This window comes from Telmatherina bonti (assembly GCF_933228915.1).
Source record: "Telmatherina bonti genome assembly, chromosome: 19".
NCBI lineage: Eukaryota > Metazoa > Chordata > Actinopteri > Atheriniformes > Telmatherinidae > Telmatherina > Telmatherina bonti.
The window spans coordinates 30,398,661-30,418,287 of NC_136617.1; the positions used below are offsets into that span (position 1 = coordinate 30,398,661).

Sequence of the window (19,627 nt, forward strand, 5' to 3'; positions counted from 1 at the left end):
TTTTCTGCACCACATACACACACATATATGTATATATGTATATACGTATATATATATATATATACGTATATATATATATATATATATTTATATATATACATATATATATATATATATATATATACGTATATATATATATATATATATATATATATATATATATATATATATATATATATACGTGTATATATATATATATATACGTATATATATATATATATATATATATATATATATATATATACACGTATATATATATATATACGTATATATATATATATATATATATATATATACGTATATCTATATATATATATATATATATATATATATATATATATATATATATATATATATATATACGTATATATATATATATATATATATATATATATATACGTATATTGCACATATATGTATATATATATATATATATACGTATATTGCACATATATGTATATATGTGGCCCTAGTAAACAAGCAAATGGACAAATGGTAAAGCACATGTGCTTTACACTTTTAGAGTCTAACACTGCATGTTCCTTTATATCTTTATGGTCAAAGCTTAATGGTGAATCTAGACGCTTCTTTTCTGTTTTCTCTGTCCTCCAATTTCAATTGAAAAAGTCAAATTTATTGTTATCTGTCTGAGTTTTCATTCCCAACAACAAATCTCCTCATCCTTACGGTGCACTTTTCCACCACACACAAGTGGTCCTGAACAGAGGCAAACATTTAGCAGGCAAATCTGTCTCCCTTATCTCTGACATGGCAAAAGTACGATCCCACTACCTCTGTTCTCAACTCCACAGAGTTGGCTGTAAATTCACCTCCACCAGATAAAAGCATTGACTTTTTGTCCAAAATGTACCTCCTATCTGCATTCAGACGCAAACAGGAGGGAGGTCCAGTTTAAACGTGTGAGTTTCTCCAAGATAAAATGACCCAGAAACAGATTTGTTATGATCACACGCATTAGCTTATGAATCACGCTGTCATAAGAACACACAGTATAACATCGTTTAAACCCTAAACCTAACAATTTGGATGACTTATTAGTGCTTCAAAGAGCCCATACAAGGAAAAATTAATAATTCAGAAGCTACAGCTTTACTCTTGTCAGTCAAAGGCAGATGCAAAGACTTTTTTGATGATGCAGATCTGTTTTACCACTACGTTGTGTTGTGAAAATAACAGGATTTAGCCAATAGGCCAGTGCTGCTCAATATTCATAAGACTTTGTGGAGGAGGCTTTAGAGGATTCACCCAGAATCCTCTAAATCTTGGATATATTTTTAGTCCCCACATCAAGTCTTAGTCAGTATAATTTGTGTATTTGGTTGTTGGTCAGTATGAGATTGTCCGTTGTCCAATCCATTTCCATAAAAGCTGTGAAATTTTTTAAAAAGAAATGAATACTTCTTTCTTTTTGAGTTCATTGTAATTGTAAAATATAAACAAATTTTATTCTTGATCTAAAAGAGGTGCATTTAGGGCATTTTTATCATTCCACAACAACGCTTTTGTAATTTTATGTTTAAAGGGGTGCTATTATGGTATTTTCTGAGCTTTCTACAGTGTTACAGTGTTGAATCCTCATCAGACATGTGAACGGCACTGTTTTTTATCACCTAAACGCATGTTTGAGTTTGAGTTCCAGCACTCTCTCCGTTCGGTTTCCATGGCGACTAAAAACGCGTCGTTTTAGAGAGTTTTTTCTACTTGGAAATCCTTGTGACGTCCCGGGGGATAAGGTTCGGTGATTGGTGACCTTCTACTGGTTAACAAGGGCATGTACAAATACATCAGGCGGGTGGAAAACGTGGGATAAAGTTATTTCCAACGATGGCTGGTGAGTTTACCAAAGAGAGACATCCTGCTGCATTCGTTGCTGTGGGTTGCTGTTTTCCACTTCGTTTTCAGGCTCTGATTCAGGTTCCAACATGTAGGGCTGTATGCTATGTGTTGACATTGTATTTTGTTTTTTTTTATTGAGTTCATATCAGCCTAATCCTTCTGTTTATGAGATATTACAATGACGGCGAAAGCAGGTGCGGTGCGCGCTCCCGATGTAGTGCAGTGGCGGGAGGCGGGGCTTAATGTGGAAGAGTCTCAATCCACTCGTTTTGCCCGCAGGCTGATCTGACAGCCTACGGAGGGGGTCGGTCTGAAGTAAATAAAGCGATTTATGACAATAACTCCATCAATCCCAGCCCTTCTGGGCTCAGAAATAAAAATAAATTAGCCTGAAATGCACATAATAGTTCCACTTTAAATGTATGAGATGATGATAGAGCTTGATGCCTTTCCATGATGCTCCACAATCTCAACATGAAACATCTCAACTGCAGGAAAAGCAGTGAGGCAACACCATGACTGTCTATGAAGCCCCCTATACTGCACGTTATTTAGAACAAAGTCTGATATCGATTTACTGAAATAAACCAGAACCATGGAAAATACGTCATCTTATTACACATGTATGCATTGCCAGAATTCTAATATTAACCTTTACATCAATGATACATTTACTTATACGCCATGGATGACATTACACCACATAGCATCACAGACGATGGCTTTTACACCTCTCTCGGATAACAGCCTGGATGATCTTTCTCATCTTTCACATATGGAATGTGTTTTTTTTTTATTTATTTAAAAGCTTCTGCAACATGAAGACGTCTTTCTAATCATTAGGGTTGAGATCCTGCCCAGATTTAATACAAGTCTTCTTCTTTCCTGTGGTTTACATTCTTGACCTTTATGTACTAAAACTTCCCCAAACTCCTTGAAGCGATTCTTTATTTCTTTATTTTTTTTATTGTAAAAAAAATATTTTTGCTATTTTAGAAACAGAAAAAGGACAGAGAGAACAGAACACAGGGAATGTATATTTATATTCACAAAAAAAGACAAACAATAAGAAATCTTCTTCGTTTGAAGGCAGAGGGGAAATGTCCTTTTCTCCACTGAGATAACTGAGTTAATTATCTTGACAAGGTTCCCAGTGGGGAGGATCTTCTCAAAAAATAGTATTTATTATTATTTATTATAGTATTTATTTGTTCAGCCTCACTTGCATTGATATGTATGTTTTTTAAAAAAAAAAACATATGCATCAATTTTCTCAAATAAAAAGGGAGAGTGAAGTAAAGGAAACAATACATTTCAAGCATAAGAAAAGATTTAATCTGCTTCCCCAGAAATGTTTCACTTCTAGACATAAGTAGAAAATACATGCAAGTTTTCCTGATAAACACTCCCTCCAGCATCCACAGAGTTTCTACGTTAAATAGTTGTAAATAACAAAAGTTATTTGCAATTTTGAGAGAAAAACATGAGTTTTCGGACTTACCAATAAAACAGAGACTAAATTTCCCACAAAATAGTGAACCACTATCCACTAGGGCTGTGACGATACGCTTTTTCCCGATTCGATTACGATTTTTTGGGTGCCGATTTGATTTAAATTGCGATTCTCACAATTCTTTGATATTGCTGATTTTTGTAGATTAAACCCCCCCAAAAATGTATAAAACCTTTTTTTCATCATTTTTCTTGATTTCAATGAGGAAAAAACAACACAGTTGCGAGATCATCATTCTGCTGCTATAACGCCCAAGGAGACAAGTAAAAAGATCAATAAAAAAAATAAAAATTGCAAAAATTTTATAATGGATTATTTTTATTTATTTATTTGAAAACAAAAACAAACAAACAAACAAAAAAAAAACGATATTAAAACTGTGAAGCAAAAAAAAAATCCAGATTTTTGATTACTACTATCCACCCTTTCTTGGTAAGACCAAACCTCTGGTGGATCCCACTTTTATACCTATTCTTGACACCCTAACCTGTCACTAAATGACCCGCTCAGTGTAAAATAATCTAAAACAATTACTTTTCTATTTAATACATTTTCTTTCTTGACCTCTCTGCCACCTTTTTTTTTTTGAGCATGTTGCTGCCTTTAAATGTTAAATTAAATGATGATAAAGTTTTAAAGACACTGAAGGCTATTTCTTTAAAATGAAGTCTGTTAAAGGAAGGTTCAAACAAATAATTTATTTCAAAGTTTACTTTATGTTTGGCGTTTGTACAGGACAATTCAGCGTCATGTTGTGATATTATGTTATTCTAGCAGCATTTTAAATTGACACCACTGTGCTCAGAAATGTGCATTTTCCATCCCTACAGCGTTCAGCTCAATGAACACATCTCCTTAGTGCTTGTTTTTTAGAACATCTGATGTAACCTTTTGGCTCTGGCCCACAGGTCTTAACCACATAGTTCAAAATGTGATGCTTTGGTGAGTAAATAAAAGAAAACAGCATATTTTCAAAGCAGCTTTCTGCAAGAAACTTTTCTGCTAATAGCAAAGTAATAACTCTTGTCCCTGTCACGCTATAATTGAATTGGTAGACAGTACCATGCTGCTGTCACAGCAAGGGCTGGCAAAGAAGATAAGTACCATAATGTGGCATTTTACAGAAGCTCCATGTTGCACAAGGTTGTCAAAGCCACACTGTGATAAATTAAGAGTCATGCAACAATATTGTGTGAAATTAGCTTTTGGATATTTTAGCGTCGCTCTGGTTATTCTCCCGATAGGATCTTCTTTTTAGCGACATCATCACAAAACCCATTTGCTATAAATCTTGACAGATTGCTCATATCGCCCACGAAATCAGATACGCTGGAGTTGCTCTTTGCTTCACGTAAAGCATCCCAACAGGCTTACAATGTTGCCTCGCTTTAAAGTGGAGCCTGATTTGAATGCAGGTTCAGTCTCAGGTTAGACATGTGGTGTCCTGCAGTTACCCTCAGGTTTTTTTTTTCTTTGAGCGCGGCGTCAGAGTGGGACATTAATCCGTTATGGAATGTCCTTGGAAGTTCCCAGAATGAAATGAGAAAACTCCTGGCCGTGACAAGTAATTCCATCAATCCAGCAAAGCCATATGCTGGTGTTTAAAAGCCCATCTTGTGTTTATCTACAAGTCTACAATTTGACTTGGCAGCCTGCTTTAATGGGTTTGCTTCCTTTATTGTTCTCATACCACACACCCACTGAGCTGTACCTGCCCTGCTCTTAAACATCTCATTTTCGATCTATTCAACCCCCCAGAAATTTCAGGGGTGACTGATCATCTAATTGATATTGCTTCTCCTTCTTTAAAGACATTTCAATTACAGATCTTATATCACTCTTAGCCAATCAGATTAGAGCATGACAGCTTCTTCTTAACAAACAGGCTCAACTTTCACTTGTTTCACTGTAACTGTCCTTCAAAAAATGAGTTTCTATGAGGCAAAAAGTGAGAAATAAAGCTGCTATTAATGTTGACATTTTAAGGACTCAATAAATTTTGGTCCAGATTTTTAAGACAAACTCTACATGTGTGGTTGTATAAATGTGCTCTGCTCAAAGCCACTGGACTAAAATACTGATAAAAGGTTTAAATCAAAGTGCATATGTGACACTCACTGTCCACTTTATTGGGTGGTTATTCACACAAATAGCTAATCAGCCAATCAGCCAATCACATGGCAGCATTAGATAGATGGGTTTTATTGTCATTGTAACATTTTTACGAACAATGAAATTTAAAAGTGATGATTGGTTCAAGGTGCAGAGTCATAAGAGAAGTAATAAAAGGATAAAAATTAAAATGTTACTAATAAAGTGATGATAAAGAACTAAAATAAAATAAATAAAACCTTTAGTAGATCCATCGGATCATTTAAAACGAGTTATCATGACCTAATCCACTCACATAGTTGTCGCACTTCTCCCCCGAGAGCAGCTTCTAGTGTTTATAATTATAGAGTACATTTATGATTGTGGAAAAAAATCTTTTTCCAGCCTGTTTGTCCGTGCACGGCCAGGGACAACTCTATGCCCCAACTCTATGCCAAAGCTGCACAAATGCTCTCTATGTTCAAATTTTGGTTTAGTTTTTGTCCAGATCTAGTTTAATTAATGAATTAATATTGTCAACTAAATCTAAAGAAAGTAAACTGAGTCATTTGTGAAATAGTTCCTTATTTTCAAATTTTCTTTATATCTTTAATTTTTTATTTGTTTGAGTTTTCTTTTTGGAATCAAGGTGAAATGACAAAAATATTATTATGTTCTGGACTTCAGTTAGTAATCTGATGATTATTTTCCATCTATGGTTAATGGTTCATTTAATTATTTAGCAATACAAACACGATAGCTACTGCATCTCTAAGTTTTCAGCCTTGTTAATGCTTCCATCACTCTTGATGTAACGTTAGCTTTCTGGCAGTGTGTGTGTGTGTGTGTGTGTGTGTGTGTGTGTGTGTGTGTGTGTGCTACCCTCCTGATGAGAAACTGATATGAAGTCAGATTGGATCTCTGATCAACTCTTCTTACCTTTCCTTTCCACACAACTAAACCAGGTCTGATTTGATCCCCTCTCTGCTGAATAATTACAAATTAAAGTTCTCAAAAATTTGTCTCACTGCATTTGTTTTTACGTAGTTTTCAACTTGTTTTCCTAAAATCAAGCCTGTAGCTCATACATGTCAAACTCAGGCCCGCGGGCCAGTTTTGTCCCGCACTAAACTTATATTTGGCCCGCGAGATGATTTCAAATATAACACGCTCAAGTCAAAGTATGACTCTGTTGGTGCTGCGCAATTTCCACCTGAACCTCCCCGACACGCCGCCCCAACTCTGTGCCAAAGCTGCACAAATGCTCTCTATGTTCAGCAGCTCATGTCTGTGTGAGCAACCGTTTTATTTAATGAAGATGAACAAAATACCACACAGGAGTCGTCTCACTGATGGACACCTTCATTCAGTCCTGAGGATTTCCTCAGCTCAGAGCCGGACTCCACAAATTGATGCGCTTGCATGTAAAAAGCGACGCCAAGTATCTGGATTGGACCCATGTGCATCATCAGAGTAAATGGAAGCAAACTAAACTGGATAAATATGATTTTATTTACTAAGGTATGGTCTGTTCAAAGCTGAAAGAGATAATTGGTATTTTTAGGTGTTGGCCTGTGATGAAAAGATTTAGGTTACAATTAAAATGAATATAAAGTTCCAGATAAAGAGACCTGATATTCATTTCAGGTTTTTTTTTTTTTTTTTTAAGCCTGTTCAGGATAAATAGCGATTATTATTTAATAAATGTATAATACAGTACTGTATCTCAAAGATAATAAAAAATATTAATAATAGCTGTGACTTTCTGAATAAGAAAATGAGTTTAGCCCTTTACTTTGTTCTTCTTTTTAAATTTGGCCCTCTGTAAATTTGAGTTTGACACTTCTGCACTGGACTAAAATGGTGATTATAGGTTTAAATCAGCATCATCATAAGTGTGTGAAACACTCACTGTCCACTTTATTGGGTGGTTATTCACACAAATAGCTAATCAGCCAATCACATGGCAGCATCACTGTGCATTTTGTTACGTAGACATGGTCAAGATGACTCACTGAAGCTAGTTACATTGTCACAACTTTGTTTTGCCACCAGAAGCGTCATCTGTGGGATTATTGTGTTTGTGTGTGTGTATATGTGTGTGTGGGTGGGGCGTGTCTGTGTTTTTATAGGACCGGGCTGAGCACAGACTGGGGTCTGTGTGTTTAAATGCCACATGTGTTGTACAGATGTTCGTACTTTCTCATCACCGTGATCACCTGGTTGTTAAAACTATCTGTTCAGCCTGCATCAGAAAAACTGTGCAAGCGGCCTCTGTACGCGTCACTCTTTCCCACGCTAGCCCCGCCCACCTCAAATGTCCAATCACTCACACAATACTTCTCGGAGCCCCATCAGAAGCAGGTTTTTGTTGGCTGATGCGTCCAAAACAACCTGCAAGACGCCCCTAGTCACGTCCACGAGACCATAATGACGTCATTTTGTTCTATTGGCCTCGAGAACAAGAAAAAAGTTGTTGCTCCTGTCGCAGTATGGAGTCAATATGAGCATTTAAATGGGGAAGAAAATTGATTGAAATGACTTTGAATCAAGCAGCAACCTCCGGCGGTTAAAAGTGAAGCCTATGTGGAAGTGCATAAAACTGCAGTTCCCCCTTCATCCACTAGGGGCTGCAAAACAGAGCAAATCCCCATAGACTCCCATGTTAAAAAGACCAACTTCACAGCAGAAATAAACATGTTTACAGCCTGGTACAAAAAAAATCCATCTTTGGTTTAATAGGTCAGGTTTACCTTCATGACAACTGTGGGGGGAGTGAATTTTTTTTTAAATTTGCCCATTTAAAAGTAATTTAATCTCAAAATTCAGCATCTTTAGGGGCGTGTACTTTTGATTGACAGGTACCTGATCTCCTGCTTCAAGTCAGAAGTAGCCAGAACAACCGCAGTTTTTAGCCGGTTAACAACGTGACTTAGCTTTAGCCCGCTTACCTCTGTTAGCTGGTTAGCTCCTGTTATCGCCAGGTTAGCTCGGTTAGCTCTTAGCTACAGGCAGTTCAGAGTTCACTTGATGTCAATCATCCACCATGACGCTCACAGCCCCCCTCTCAGCTCCACCTCTTTGCCCATATTTGTATTTTCTGAACGAGACGACACACATGACCCTGCCAAGATGGTAGGAACCGCCCACCGAGCTTCAATTCAGCCAATGCGTGACGTCACAGAGATTTATTTAGGAAGTAGAGTCTCCAGCGACCCGACAGAAGATACAGCAGAAAGTATCGCATTAGAGACAGAAGTAATAAGTATTACAGTGGATGGACATTAAAAGATGCACACAAAGAAGAAAGAACTACTTAGTAAAAGTGGACTGGATTTTTATTAACGTAATTTCTGAGGTTGAAGGATGGGCAATAAATTTTGCTCTGTGGTTTCAGAGTTGCCATGGGTGCACATTAGCTACAAAATAAGACATATTGTTGGACAGAAAATGTAAAAGGGACTCATTCCTTTGGTCTGCTTAGTAATTACAGATGTTTTAATCACATGAAAGTAGCGTTTAGTCATGTTTGCATGGTCAAGACGACTTGCTGAAGTTTAAACTGAGCTCATAAAGAGGCTGAAAGGAGATTAGGTGATGTTGAACATGGGACAGTTGTTGGTCTGAATACTTCAGATCTGCTGGGATTTTCATACACAACCATGTCCAAAGTTTCCAGAGAATCATCTGATGAGTTGACTTTGTTGACATGGCGACGTAAACAGTCACTGAGGTTTATCCACTTACGGCAGCTGGTTTTCTTTGCCTCTCATTTCTATTTAACCTGATAGTTTTTGGTGCTCCTGACGGTTGGTAGCTTAGTCCTCCGCAGGGGGAATATGAATCTAAAGTTGGCCTGTTTGTGTATATGTGAGTGTATGTACATGTGGGTTTATACAGGTGAATGCGTGTGTTTATGCATATGTTTGTTTTTCTTTCTTTCTCTCTTTGTCTCTCTCTTTTCCTCTTTCTCTATGAGGTGTTTTCTTTCTCTTTCCCTTTGTCTTTCTGTCTCTCTTCTTTCCTCTCCGGTCTGGTCCAGAAGTAGAAACTTTGTATTACAATTATGCAAAATAAACAGAGATACAAAATAAGAATCCAGAAAATCAAGGGGATCATCATACCGGTAATGCTGGGCGGACACTGTGCGATTTTAGAAATCTGACTGTCGGGGAAATGCTCCCACTGCACGACCGGGTTTGTCCCTCGTACTCTATCTGACCCTACGACATGTGTACTCATACTGTACGACTGCTGTCAGCCACCATTATTGACAACCACAACTACTTGTCGGCGTAAGTCGGCATGTGACGGCACGACGTGCTCGAGTGTGAACAATGAAAAACAAAGGTTCCTAGTTCCTATGACAACCACAGTGTGCCTGACAACAAGATGGCGAGCAGGCAGCAAGTTGTTGCAGTTGTGTGCGCTGTCTTGTGCGCTGAAACGAAAAACAAAAAGAAAACCTTGTGTTCTCTCCATATCTCTACCAATCTCTCTTCTAGCAGCTGTGTCCACCGCACACGCCTGAATTTGGGGTTGCCCGCCATTGTTTAAAGCTCCAGGTGCGAACGTAGAATCGTGACGTAACACCACTCACACTGTATGAGCGACGGCGAAAATTTCTGACATGCCAGAAGTTTGATCGGGAGGTCGCAGCATCATCGTTAGAACGTAGCAGCAATTAATCCTTCCTTGTGAGTGTTCTCACACTGTACGGCTCACGACCGGACATCCCGACGCTACCATGTTTCCACGATGACGCAGCGTGGTCTGTGGCAGCAAAATCGTGGTGAAATCCCCTCAAAATCGCAGAGTGTCCGCCCGGCATAAAGCTCCCCCTGGCAAAGAAAATTGTCACAGCAGAACACAGCATCCAGACCATCATTCCGCTGCTTAAATGCTGGACAAGGCGAAGAAACAAACAAAAAAAAGCAAAAAACAAAGCATAGTGAAGTAAAAGACTCATGGAAGTATGACAACACTTAAAACTGACACATTATGTATGTAAGGGAGCATAATTGAGCTTGTACAACCCCGCTGTTCCATTGGCACGGTGCTGTCAACAGTCTGCTCAATGAAACATAACTTTCCCCCGACATAAACAGTCAACTTTCTGTGCTGTTTTGACTGATTAACTAATCAACTATTTATGCACATCCCTTGCATGCAGAATACCACACAGCAAACAATGCATGCAACCTTAAAACCAGTGGTATAATGGTCCCTCAAGAAGTGGGTATACTTTAAATGTTTTGCCTTTTATTAAAAAAAAAAGTAGCTCAGAAAATGCAGTTTCAGAAACACTGACATGTAGGACTACTCTACATAACCCCATCACTATATCTGCTCATCGTCACATCATTTCTGCTCTTCAGTTTCAGAAAGGAAGAGAATGGAGAGAGACAGGCTCATAGACATACATCTGTATTATGTCTATGTTCAGGCTGAAGTTAACGCAGCTGATGGCAAACTGCACCAGCGTAGCAGACTGGTAACCTCATCTGAGCCGCTGGGTGACGTATGTACATGTGTAGGCATGTTTGTAATTGTGAAAGCAGCATCACAGGGGGGTTTAGAAGTGGGTATACCCGCGTATACCCTGGACTACACCCCGGCTTTAAACACAGGTTACAGCAGAAGGCCGCATCAGGTGCCACTCCAGTCACCTTAAACCTGGAAACTGAGGAAATTTGCACAGATTCGCCAAAACTAAAAAAAAACAGAAGACGGAAAAATGTTGCCTGATCTGATGAGTCGACATTTCAGCTCCACATTCAGATGGTAGAGTCAGAATTTGGTGGAAACGGCATGGATCCATCACGCCATGTAACAACGATCCAGGCCGGTGGTGTCAAGGGTGTTGAGAACATCTTCTTGGCCCAATCTGTGGCCATCAGTCGCAAGTCAGTAGGGATTAAACGCCACATCCTGCCTCAGCGTGGCTGCTGACCATGTGTATATTGTTAATGATATGTTATTTGCGCCCCATAGTGATTGGTAGATTCATAAAACAATTCTGAGATGAAGATTTAGTCATCTTCCCTTCTGCATCTGTTTACTCTCCTGGTATTTCATGATAAACTTAGAGAAGTGTCAAAGTCAGTAACAACATCTTTACAAATTCTAAGAAGTATTTTCACCTTTAGAAGCATTTTTTCTTTGTTTGAGCACAAGACGAAAAGGTAATAATATCCCTGCTCACAACGTTCTTGTTTACAACCAGAGTGATTACCTTAGGGCTCCAACTTCTTGTGCTATCGTCAAAGAAATAACAAAAAACTACTTTATTTATGCCCTGAAGGAAACTGTAAAAAATAAATCAAAGTCTTAAGGTCTGTTCTCTGCAGATATAAAAAATAAGACTATATTCAACTAATAATGTCAAAGTATGCAAATATGACAGCAAGCGAGAGCTCTTTACCTGATGATGAAATCACTGGAGTCGATGAGGGCCCCGTAACGGGACCCCTTCAGGTTCCCGGAGTTTCCCACCACGGCACAGCTCCTGCAGCGCTCGGGGCTGGCGTCCATGTAAAGCACCTCATCGGGGATGACTTGGAACAGTTCCTCCACCACTTTGCTGAAGTTGGCTGGCTGCCTCTCTGACTGCAACCACTGGTGACGGAGCAGAAACAGGCCTCAGAGAGCGCTACAGCCCCAGGACCTCTTTCAGCACAGTCATCGTACAAGAGCAGCAAGGAGCATATTTCTGCAGGAACGGATTAGCTCCATCTGGGGAGGGGGCTCCTTTGGCTTGGCCTTTATTTTTATTTTTGCTGCTTTAAATTTAAAGGAGATGGCACCTAAATGCAGTGAAGTGTGTGTGCTGTGTACCAATACACACTGTGCTGACACAAACCGTGACACTGAATGGATTCACAATGTGATGCAACAACATCTCAAGGGTTTTAAAGCAGTTTCGCTGCATCATCAGCATCATTTGGGCCACATTTCCAGCAACTCAAATAACGGACCGAGATTTTTTTTTTTGTTGCATTTTAATCCATTTTAATCGCGCAGTGCTTCTGTTTCAAATCAATCAAGATTCCTTCTCAAAGCAGACAATAATCTCTGCTTTACATAAATTACATTTGACAGAGCACCTTTTAAGCTTCGACAGCTCATTGAAGTAAAAATCCAGAGAACACACGGGGGTCATGCCTTTGCCTTACAGCAGAGGAGGCTGAACCATCTGGCGAGGCTGCCGTTGATATGTGACACCTCCCTCATCAAGCTCTCTGTTCGAAGCGTTTTCTGAAATGAGTAGTGACAGGAGGCAACCTTGCAGTGATTTTTCTATTCTTGTATCTAATTAGACTTCATGTGAGCTGAATGTGGGAATAACTAAGGCACTGGATGCCTTCCAGACAAAGTTGGGGTAATTGTGTGATGTAAATTTATATAATAGGATTTTATCATTGGGAGACTTTTTTTGTAGTGTAATCATGGGGTGTACAAACAGTACATGATATTACAAATCCAGTGGGAATTACCGACATAGATAGCATGATGGCATCACTTTTAATTTCCAGGAAATGCAGCTTTAAACAAGCACGTCTCCATAAAACCCTTAAACAGATACTGGATCAATAAGCCCCAGGTTGATTGTTTTTGTTTTGTGTGTTTTATGATCCCTGCAGATAACTGCCCCAATGTAAGCAGCTTTATGTTTATTGATGTATTTCCAGCAGAGTTAAAATTGAACTTCGTACAAAGAAAATTCAATAAATAACAGTAAAAACAAGGCTTTCTGGTTTCTCATGCAAGTGACAAAATTCATTTTGGAAGTGGACACAAGAGGTCCTCCGCTGACCTTAGTCTCAGATGTTGTTCAAGTACACTGTAAAATCTAAGTAGTTGACTTTACTAGAATAAATATGCAAACTTATTGCCTCCCCAAAAAAGTGATGGAATAGAATTAGCTAGTTTAGAGTTTTTTATGAACTTGATACTTAGAAGTACTTTACTAAAATTATGTAACTGTTGACCTCAAAATTGTTGTTCCTATTGCAGCAGGGACTTACAGTTGTGCTCATATGTATTCATCCCCTTTAATTAGAGAAAAGTCTGAATTTACAAAAGTCACTCAAATAACTGGAGACTTAAAAAAGGAACAATAACTAAAAATTTGCAAAAATATAATTTAGTAATATAAGACACTGTTTTTTCATTGAATTGAGTTGAAGAAGGAAAAAAAACCAAACAAATTGGTCCTGGACAAATTAGAGCACTTTTCTGTTGAACAATGGGACAAAATACCTGTCAACAGGTGCAGAAGTCTGACTGAGAGGAACAGAAAACACCTGACTGGAGCGGAAACATTAAAGCATTGTTCTACTAAATATTACTTTATGACTGATGTATTATGTAATAAATTATCTTATTTGTTTGCTTTAAAAAAAAAAAAATTCTATTGAACCAGAATTAGAAAATAATGAAATGATTCTCATAAAATTTTTATTTATTATTACTTCAGTCAATTTCAGCTTATTTTACAGGCAGCTGTTTTTTTCTTTCTTTATTGAAAGGGTATGAATGAATATGACCACAACTGTAGCACATGCAGTTTTTTTTTTTTGTTAAAATGAATGTAAGACAGCAGACATCATGGTCTGCATTTGCTTATAAACACAAACATGTACAGTGTTTAAAAGCAGCAGTCACAAGAAAAAACCAAAATTATTTTTATTCTATTTTATTTTTCATCATCAATTAACAGTATAACAGGTTGAAACTACGGTGAAAATCGGATCATTGGTGATACGAACCCATTTTTCCACAAAACAGTTGGAAGAAAGTAAATGAAAGAATAAGAAACTTTTAGATATTTTGGTTTATATATTTGGAAAATGATTTATTCGTATTAAAGTTAGAAACTTTTGAGTCTAATAATTCTAATAAATGAAAATTTAGTACTTTCAAACAGTACCAGTTAATGCCAACAATTATTGGGTCCTGAACATAAAAGCAAAAGTGCTAAATTTCATAAAATTATTTACTCCTCATTTGTTTTATTGATGTAATTCAAAAGTCTTGTGAAAATCCCACCACCATGGCTCAGATTATGGGGAGTTAAAAGTAGCTCCCCCTCCTGAAAAGTGGAAGAACTCCACTAAAGACATTCAGTTGATACTCGACCTCAAATAGTTCATCTTCATGTTAAATTTAATTTTTCCATAAGATTTGATGTTTCTTAAAAAGAAGGGCATTCATTTGTTGTGTTGTATGTTTATTCATAACTAAATCCATTTTCCAAGCGATGCAGATGATCCGTTATGTTTCTGTCACCACCAGGGACATTGTTCGTTGTACACTGTGTGTACATACAACGACTACCTGATATGCTTCTTTTTGTGGTGGTTAAAATAATTTTCTGTCCCTGTTTGTGATTAAAGAAGCTGCAGGCAGTCGTAGTAGAAGGTATTTTTTTTTGGAGGTAACCATATTTTTGATCGGGCTCTGTACACTAAAATGTATATACATGCACGTGTCTTGCAAAGTCCTGGTGTGGATCTGAAACTAAAGCTGCTCTGCAGTTCAGATCCTGCCCACGACCAACACCATCCCAATTTTTCATGTATTCATCTTCATGACATTGATTAAACTTAAACATTACAGAAGTTTGGGAGATTTTTTTTTGGTGATGCGCTGCTATTGACACCTTATTCAATCCATCTGTCTTGCATCTCAACTGTACTGAGAGCTCTCTAGAACCAGTAAAAGACCATCTTATCTAGACTCTTGTCTCATCTCCTTCTCTGTTTCTTTCTCTTTCTTTTCCTCTCCTCCTCTGATAATGTCCTCTTGTGTTTCTTACCTAAAACAGGCCATGGTGCACATTGAAATGGCCAGTGTAATTATATCTGCTTGCTACCATGTGACGTGTGTAAACAGAGTTTTACAGTGCAGTTTCAAAATTTTAAATGCAGCAAAGTTACATAATGCTTAATTCTCTGTTTTATTCAGTCTTTTTTATACTCTATAATTAATGCTACTTATTTGAGATTAATTAGATTAAGTATAATGATAATTTTCTTAATTTCATTCTAAACTTAAATTGAAATCTAAATACAAATCTGTTTTTGTTTGACTTTGAAGTGAAACTATTAGAAGTTGTGCTAAATAACGTGTTGTATTGTCCTGCTGAAATAACCACACATATGCTACCATTACACAAGGATGTGTCTTACTGTAGACACTGACGTGCCCCCCCCTCCCACCTCCATACCATCACAGATGCTGGCTTTTGCGCCATGTGCAGCCTGGAAAGTCTTTATCATCTTTGTCACATTGAACCAGATGTCATTCCCCCCCAAAAAGGAAAATATTCTCCTGAATACCAAAGATGCTAAGCAAGTCCCCTACGTGCATAATTAAGGTTCAGATTATATTTAGGGAATTCGCAGTGGAATATGTTGCGGTAAAATGTTTTTATCTCATACAGGAGTTCTTAAAGGTCAACAATGATTTCCAGCTCCGACCTTTAGGAATTGAGATTTCCTAAGACTGAATCTTTTCACGTCTTTTTATACTGATTTTCTGCTTTTATATCTGTTTATAGTGGTGTAATTGTTATTTGCACTTTGTTTTCATTACTGTTTATATTTAACCTTCATTATAATGCCCTTTCATATTGTGTTGTTATCTCTGTATATCATTTGTGTTGGATAAAGTGCATCATAAATAAAATAATGTATATTTTCTGTAGTAAAGGTCTAAGTTCTTTGACCATTTGCATTTAAAACATTCTGATAATTCTCTGACCAAGTCTGACAAATGGTGCAAAGTTATGATAGATGCAGCTTTTATACCCAATCGTGACACCTTGTTCCATCACCAGTTAATCTGCTCATTGGGAAAACATCTTGAATGGTGATGCTTAGCTAATCTATGAACTTTTCTTTTCTCAACCATTTTTATTGTGTTGCTGGCATCAAATTCTATATATTTATTTGATGTAAAGTTAGTCAGGTCTCGACTGACCCAACTTTGTCAAAAAAGGTTTTAGAAAATCCTTCTTTTTACTTCTTTTGGCCAAATCTTGAAGAAGACTTGAAGAAATGTGACTCGCATGTTATTTTTGAATCAACTAAATGTCAGGACTTACCATTAAAGAAGTGAATAGTGACGCTTCAACATCAATTAAATAGACATTACAAAAGCTTACTTATTATTATTTTACATTTCCCTTGTTTAATTTCCACATTTCTGGAGTCTTTGCTTTTGCCACATCTATGATCACCCTTTCTCATCTACCTGCTCAGACTGAGCTTGTTTTGAAGTCTTCTGCTGGGAGAAACTCAAGCAGAAAACAACTGGTGTGGTGGCACATACTGCTCAACAACACAAACAATATTTTGTTAAATTAAGCAAACTTGAGTAGGTAAAGTAGAAATTGTGAATCTATGATTATCTGTGGTGCACAGATACTATGGTAACATATGTTGTACTCTGAAGCTCGATTTATGGGGAAGTTAAATAAAAACAGAAACTGGTGCTTTAGTTTCTATTTTGAATATAGTCCTCGGCATGTAAGGTAATACTTGAAGATAGTAATAGTAAGAATAAGATGAGAAAGATGAAAAAGAAACAATACAGTGTGCCATAAAAATGTAAAATTATACTGTATTATTAGAACACGGCCCACAGCAATATATTGTCTCTGCCAGGTTGTATCTTTCTCACACTATATCCTGCTGCCACGTCCTCCCCAGATAAATGACACCTGTGGATGTTATATAAAAGACAATGTGACTCATCAGTCCAGACCACCTACTTCCATTGTGCTTTACTGGAACTCTTTACCTGTTTTTGGTTATTTAGGCTGTAAACAAGATTCAGCATGGGCGCTCTGATCTGTATCTCCTTTCTGGAATCTGCAATGCATCAAGGTTTTCAGCAGAATGTGCAAATGAAGTCCCTCTATGGGGTCTGACGACAGTCCCATGTGCACCAGTAATGCACTGAGCCCCAGCTTAATGTCACCGTAAGAAGATAATCTCTGTCATTCACTTCACCTGTCTGCGGCTTTGATGTTGTGGATGATCTATGCACACAGACACACACACATATAATTTACATACACAGTATATACAGAACATCATCGCTCTTCACTAAGCTCTGGTTAACGGGGACTTCAAATTAAACTTTCCAGTCAGGAAATCTACTAAAGGCAAATGATGAAGATACTAAGTCTAATCAACAAGCTACATCACCTAATTATCCTTTCATTGTTTTTACAGAGAGCAGTGAAAAGCAGAGAAACAGTCGTTTTAACTAAAGTACTTATCTGATACTGCAATACATTTGTTTAGGTCTAGAGGCTTATTGTTGGTCATGCATCACAATTTTGCAAGTAATGCCCATCTACATTAGTGCACAACAGCTAAAACAAAAATCAGCTTTTTTTTCTGGTTTTATTGTTTTGGCTTGTAATATTTTATTTTCATTTCTTGTAAAGCACTTTGTGATTTTTACCTGTGAAAGAGTGTTATATAAATACATTTTATTTACTATAAAAATGGCCGAAAAGTTATTCAAAAACCACCAAAAAGCAGCGAGTGACATGGTCTCTGTTTGGGTGGCTCACTGCACAAAACAAACAAGCAACGCTGCGGCTCACGGTGATGAAATAAACAGAACGGATGGATGAATAACCACACAACAAGCACAAATGAATGCTATTCTTTGAATTTAGGAAACATGAAGAATCTCGTGGAAAATAACATTTTATATTACCTAAAGTTTCAGGTGGGTGTTTTTACTTTCCATAGTTTCTCTCTAATTCAAACTCTGACAGCATAATAATTCAAAATATTCTGTATGTTGTTCAAGAGTTATTTCACGTTATGCTGTTAGACTTCAATAATTATGCTTTTATTATACTGTCACAAGTGCATACTGGCCATAAACAAAGGAATATTATAAATCTGTTGTCTCTTTTCCGTTTTCAATCCATTTTTATTGACAATTAAACTAGATATCCTTGTGAGTCAGAAATCGGGTCAGTTTATATTATATAGGAACATATTGCTGTAAAGTGGCAACTGTCATAACATTCAACCTATTTGCAAAATTCAGTTTCATCTATTTTCTATCACAGCTTATTCCAGTCCCAAAGTCTCATCTAAACACTTGCAGAACAAGAGATGCTCAGACAAAATAATACATTTATTTTCCTCCAGCATTAAATTCAAACAAATTGTGCGTGGGAGTTTGCTTCACAAGTTGATCCTGGTAAAGATCCCTTGGATTTGAAACAATCAATGTGGCCAAAACAAACACTTTCTTGTGAGCATCACAGCAGTGTGAGATTTCTCCCCCTAAATTCATGGTGTCTCCTATCCAGCATCAGAAGCTGAGGCTACATGTTTTTCTTCCTCCCAATCCTCTGTAATGTAGCATAGTAAATCCTATCACATCTCTTAAGTCTTACCTGCCACCACTTAAACGTCTCATCGGAGAGAATGCTGTTCTCCTTGGTCATCAGAGGGTGGATGGAGTGATTGAAGCGCTCAGCGAACCATGGGTCATCCTCCAGCTCTGCTATACACTGCTGACAGGCGCACGGCCCTTTGGAGAAAAAGCTGTCCGAAAGCCGAAATGCGTACTTGAAGAAGTAGAGTGAGGGGTCCCGAAAAGTGTAACTAAACAGGAATGTTGTAAAGGTAATGACACAAAACAGGAGCACAAAAGTCCTGAATTTCCTTCGTTTGAGTAGCGACATTTCCTTTCCTCACAGTCAAAATTGGTTGGTTGGAAACTTTGGGAGTGTGGCAGACGAAAATAGCATCATGAATTTAGAGTCCCAAAGAGTTGAGGGAGAAAAACGATCCTGCCAACCACATGGTGCAAGTCCCTTACCCTGGTGTCCTTACGCTTCACACAGAAGAGGATTTGGTTAACAAATGTCCTCAATGACAGCCATAAATTAAGTTTCTTTGCAGGTCTATTGACAGCAGAGGACAGTAAATCCACGATGGGGTTTTGCTTTGTCCTGGTTTATCAGTTTAACTGACTAGGATGTTGATTCTGCAGGGTCACTGGCTGATGTGTCAGTCAGTCATTAATGATCCACCTAAAAGGCAAACAGAAAGACATTTTTATGATACAAATCCTGGGAAAACCCTTAAAGCTCTGTTCTTTTACATCTAGCACAAATAA

At 37.6% G+C, this 19,627-nt stretch overlaps 1 protein-coding gene across 1 annotated transcript in view; it reads right to left on the reverse strand.

Annotated features, from left to right (window-relative positions):
• LOC306769844 (CMP-N-acetylneuraminate-beta-galactosamide-alpha-2,3-sialyltransferase 1-like) overlaps positions 1-19,193 on the reverse strand; it is a 45,558-nt gene extending 26,365 nt beyond the window's left edge. The window contains exons 1-2 of the mRNA XM_079258581.1: positions 18,900-19,193; positions 11,886-12,079 (exon numbers count right to left, since the gene is read on the reverse strand). Coding sequence (XP_079114707.1) covers positions 11,886-12,079; positions 18,900-19,190 — 485 coding nt within the window. The 5' untranslated portion in view covers positions 19,191-19,193. The remainder of the gene's footprint in view (positions 1-11,885; positions 12,080-18,899) is intronic.
• Positions 19,194-19,627: the final 434 nt, after the last annotated feature.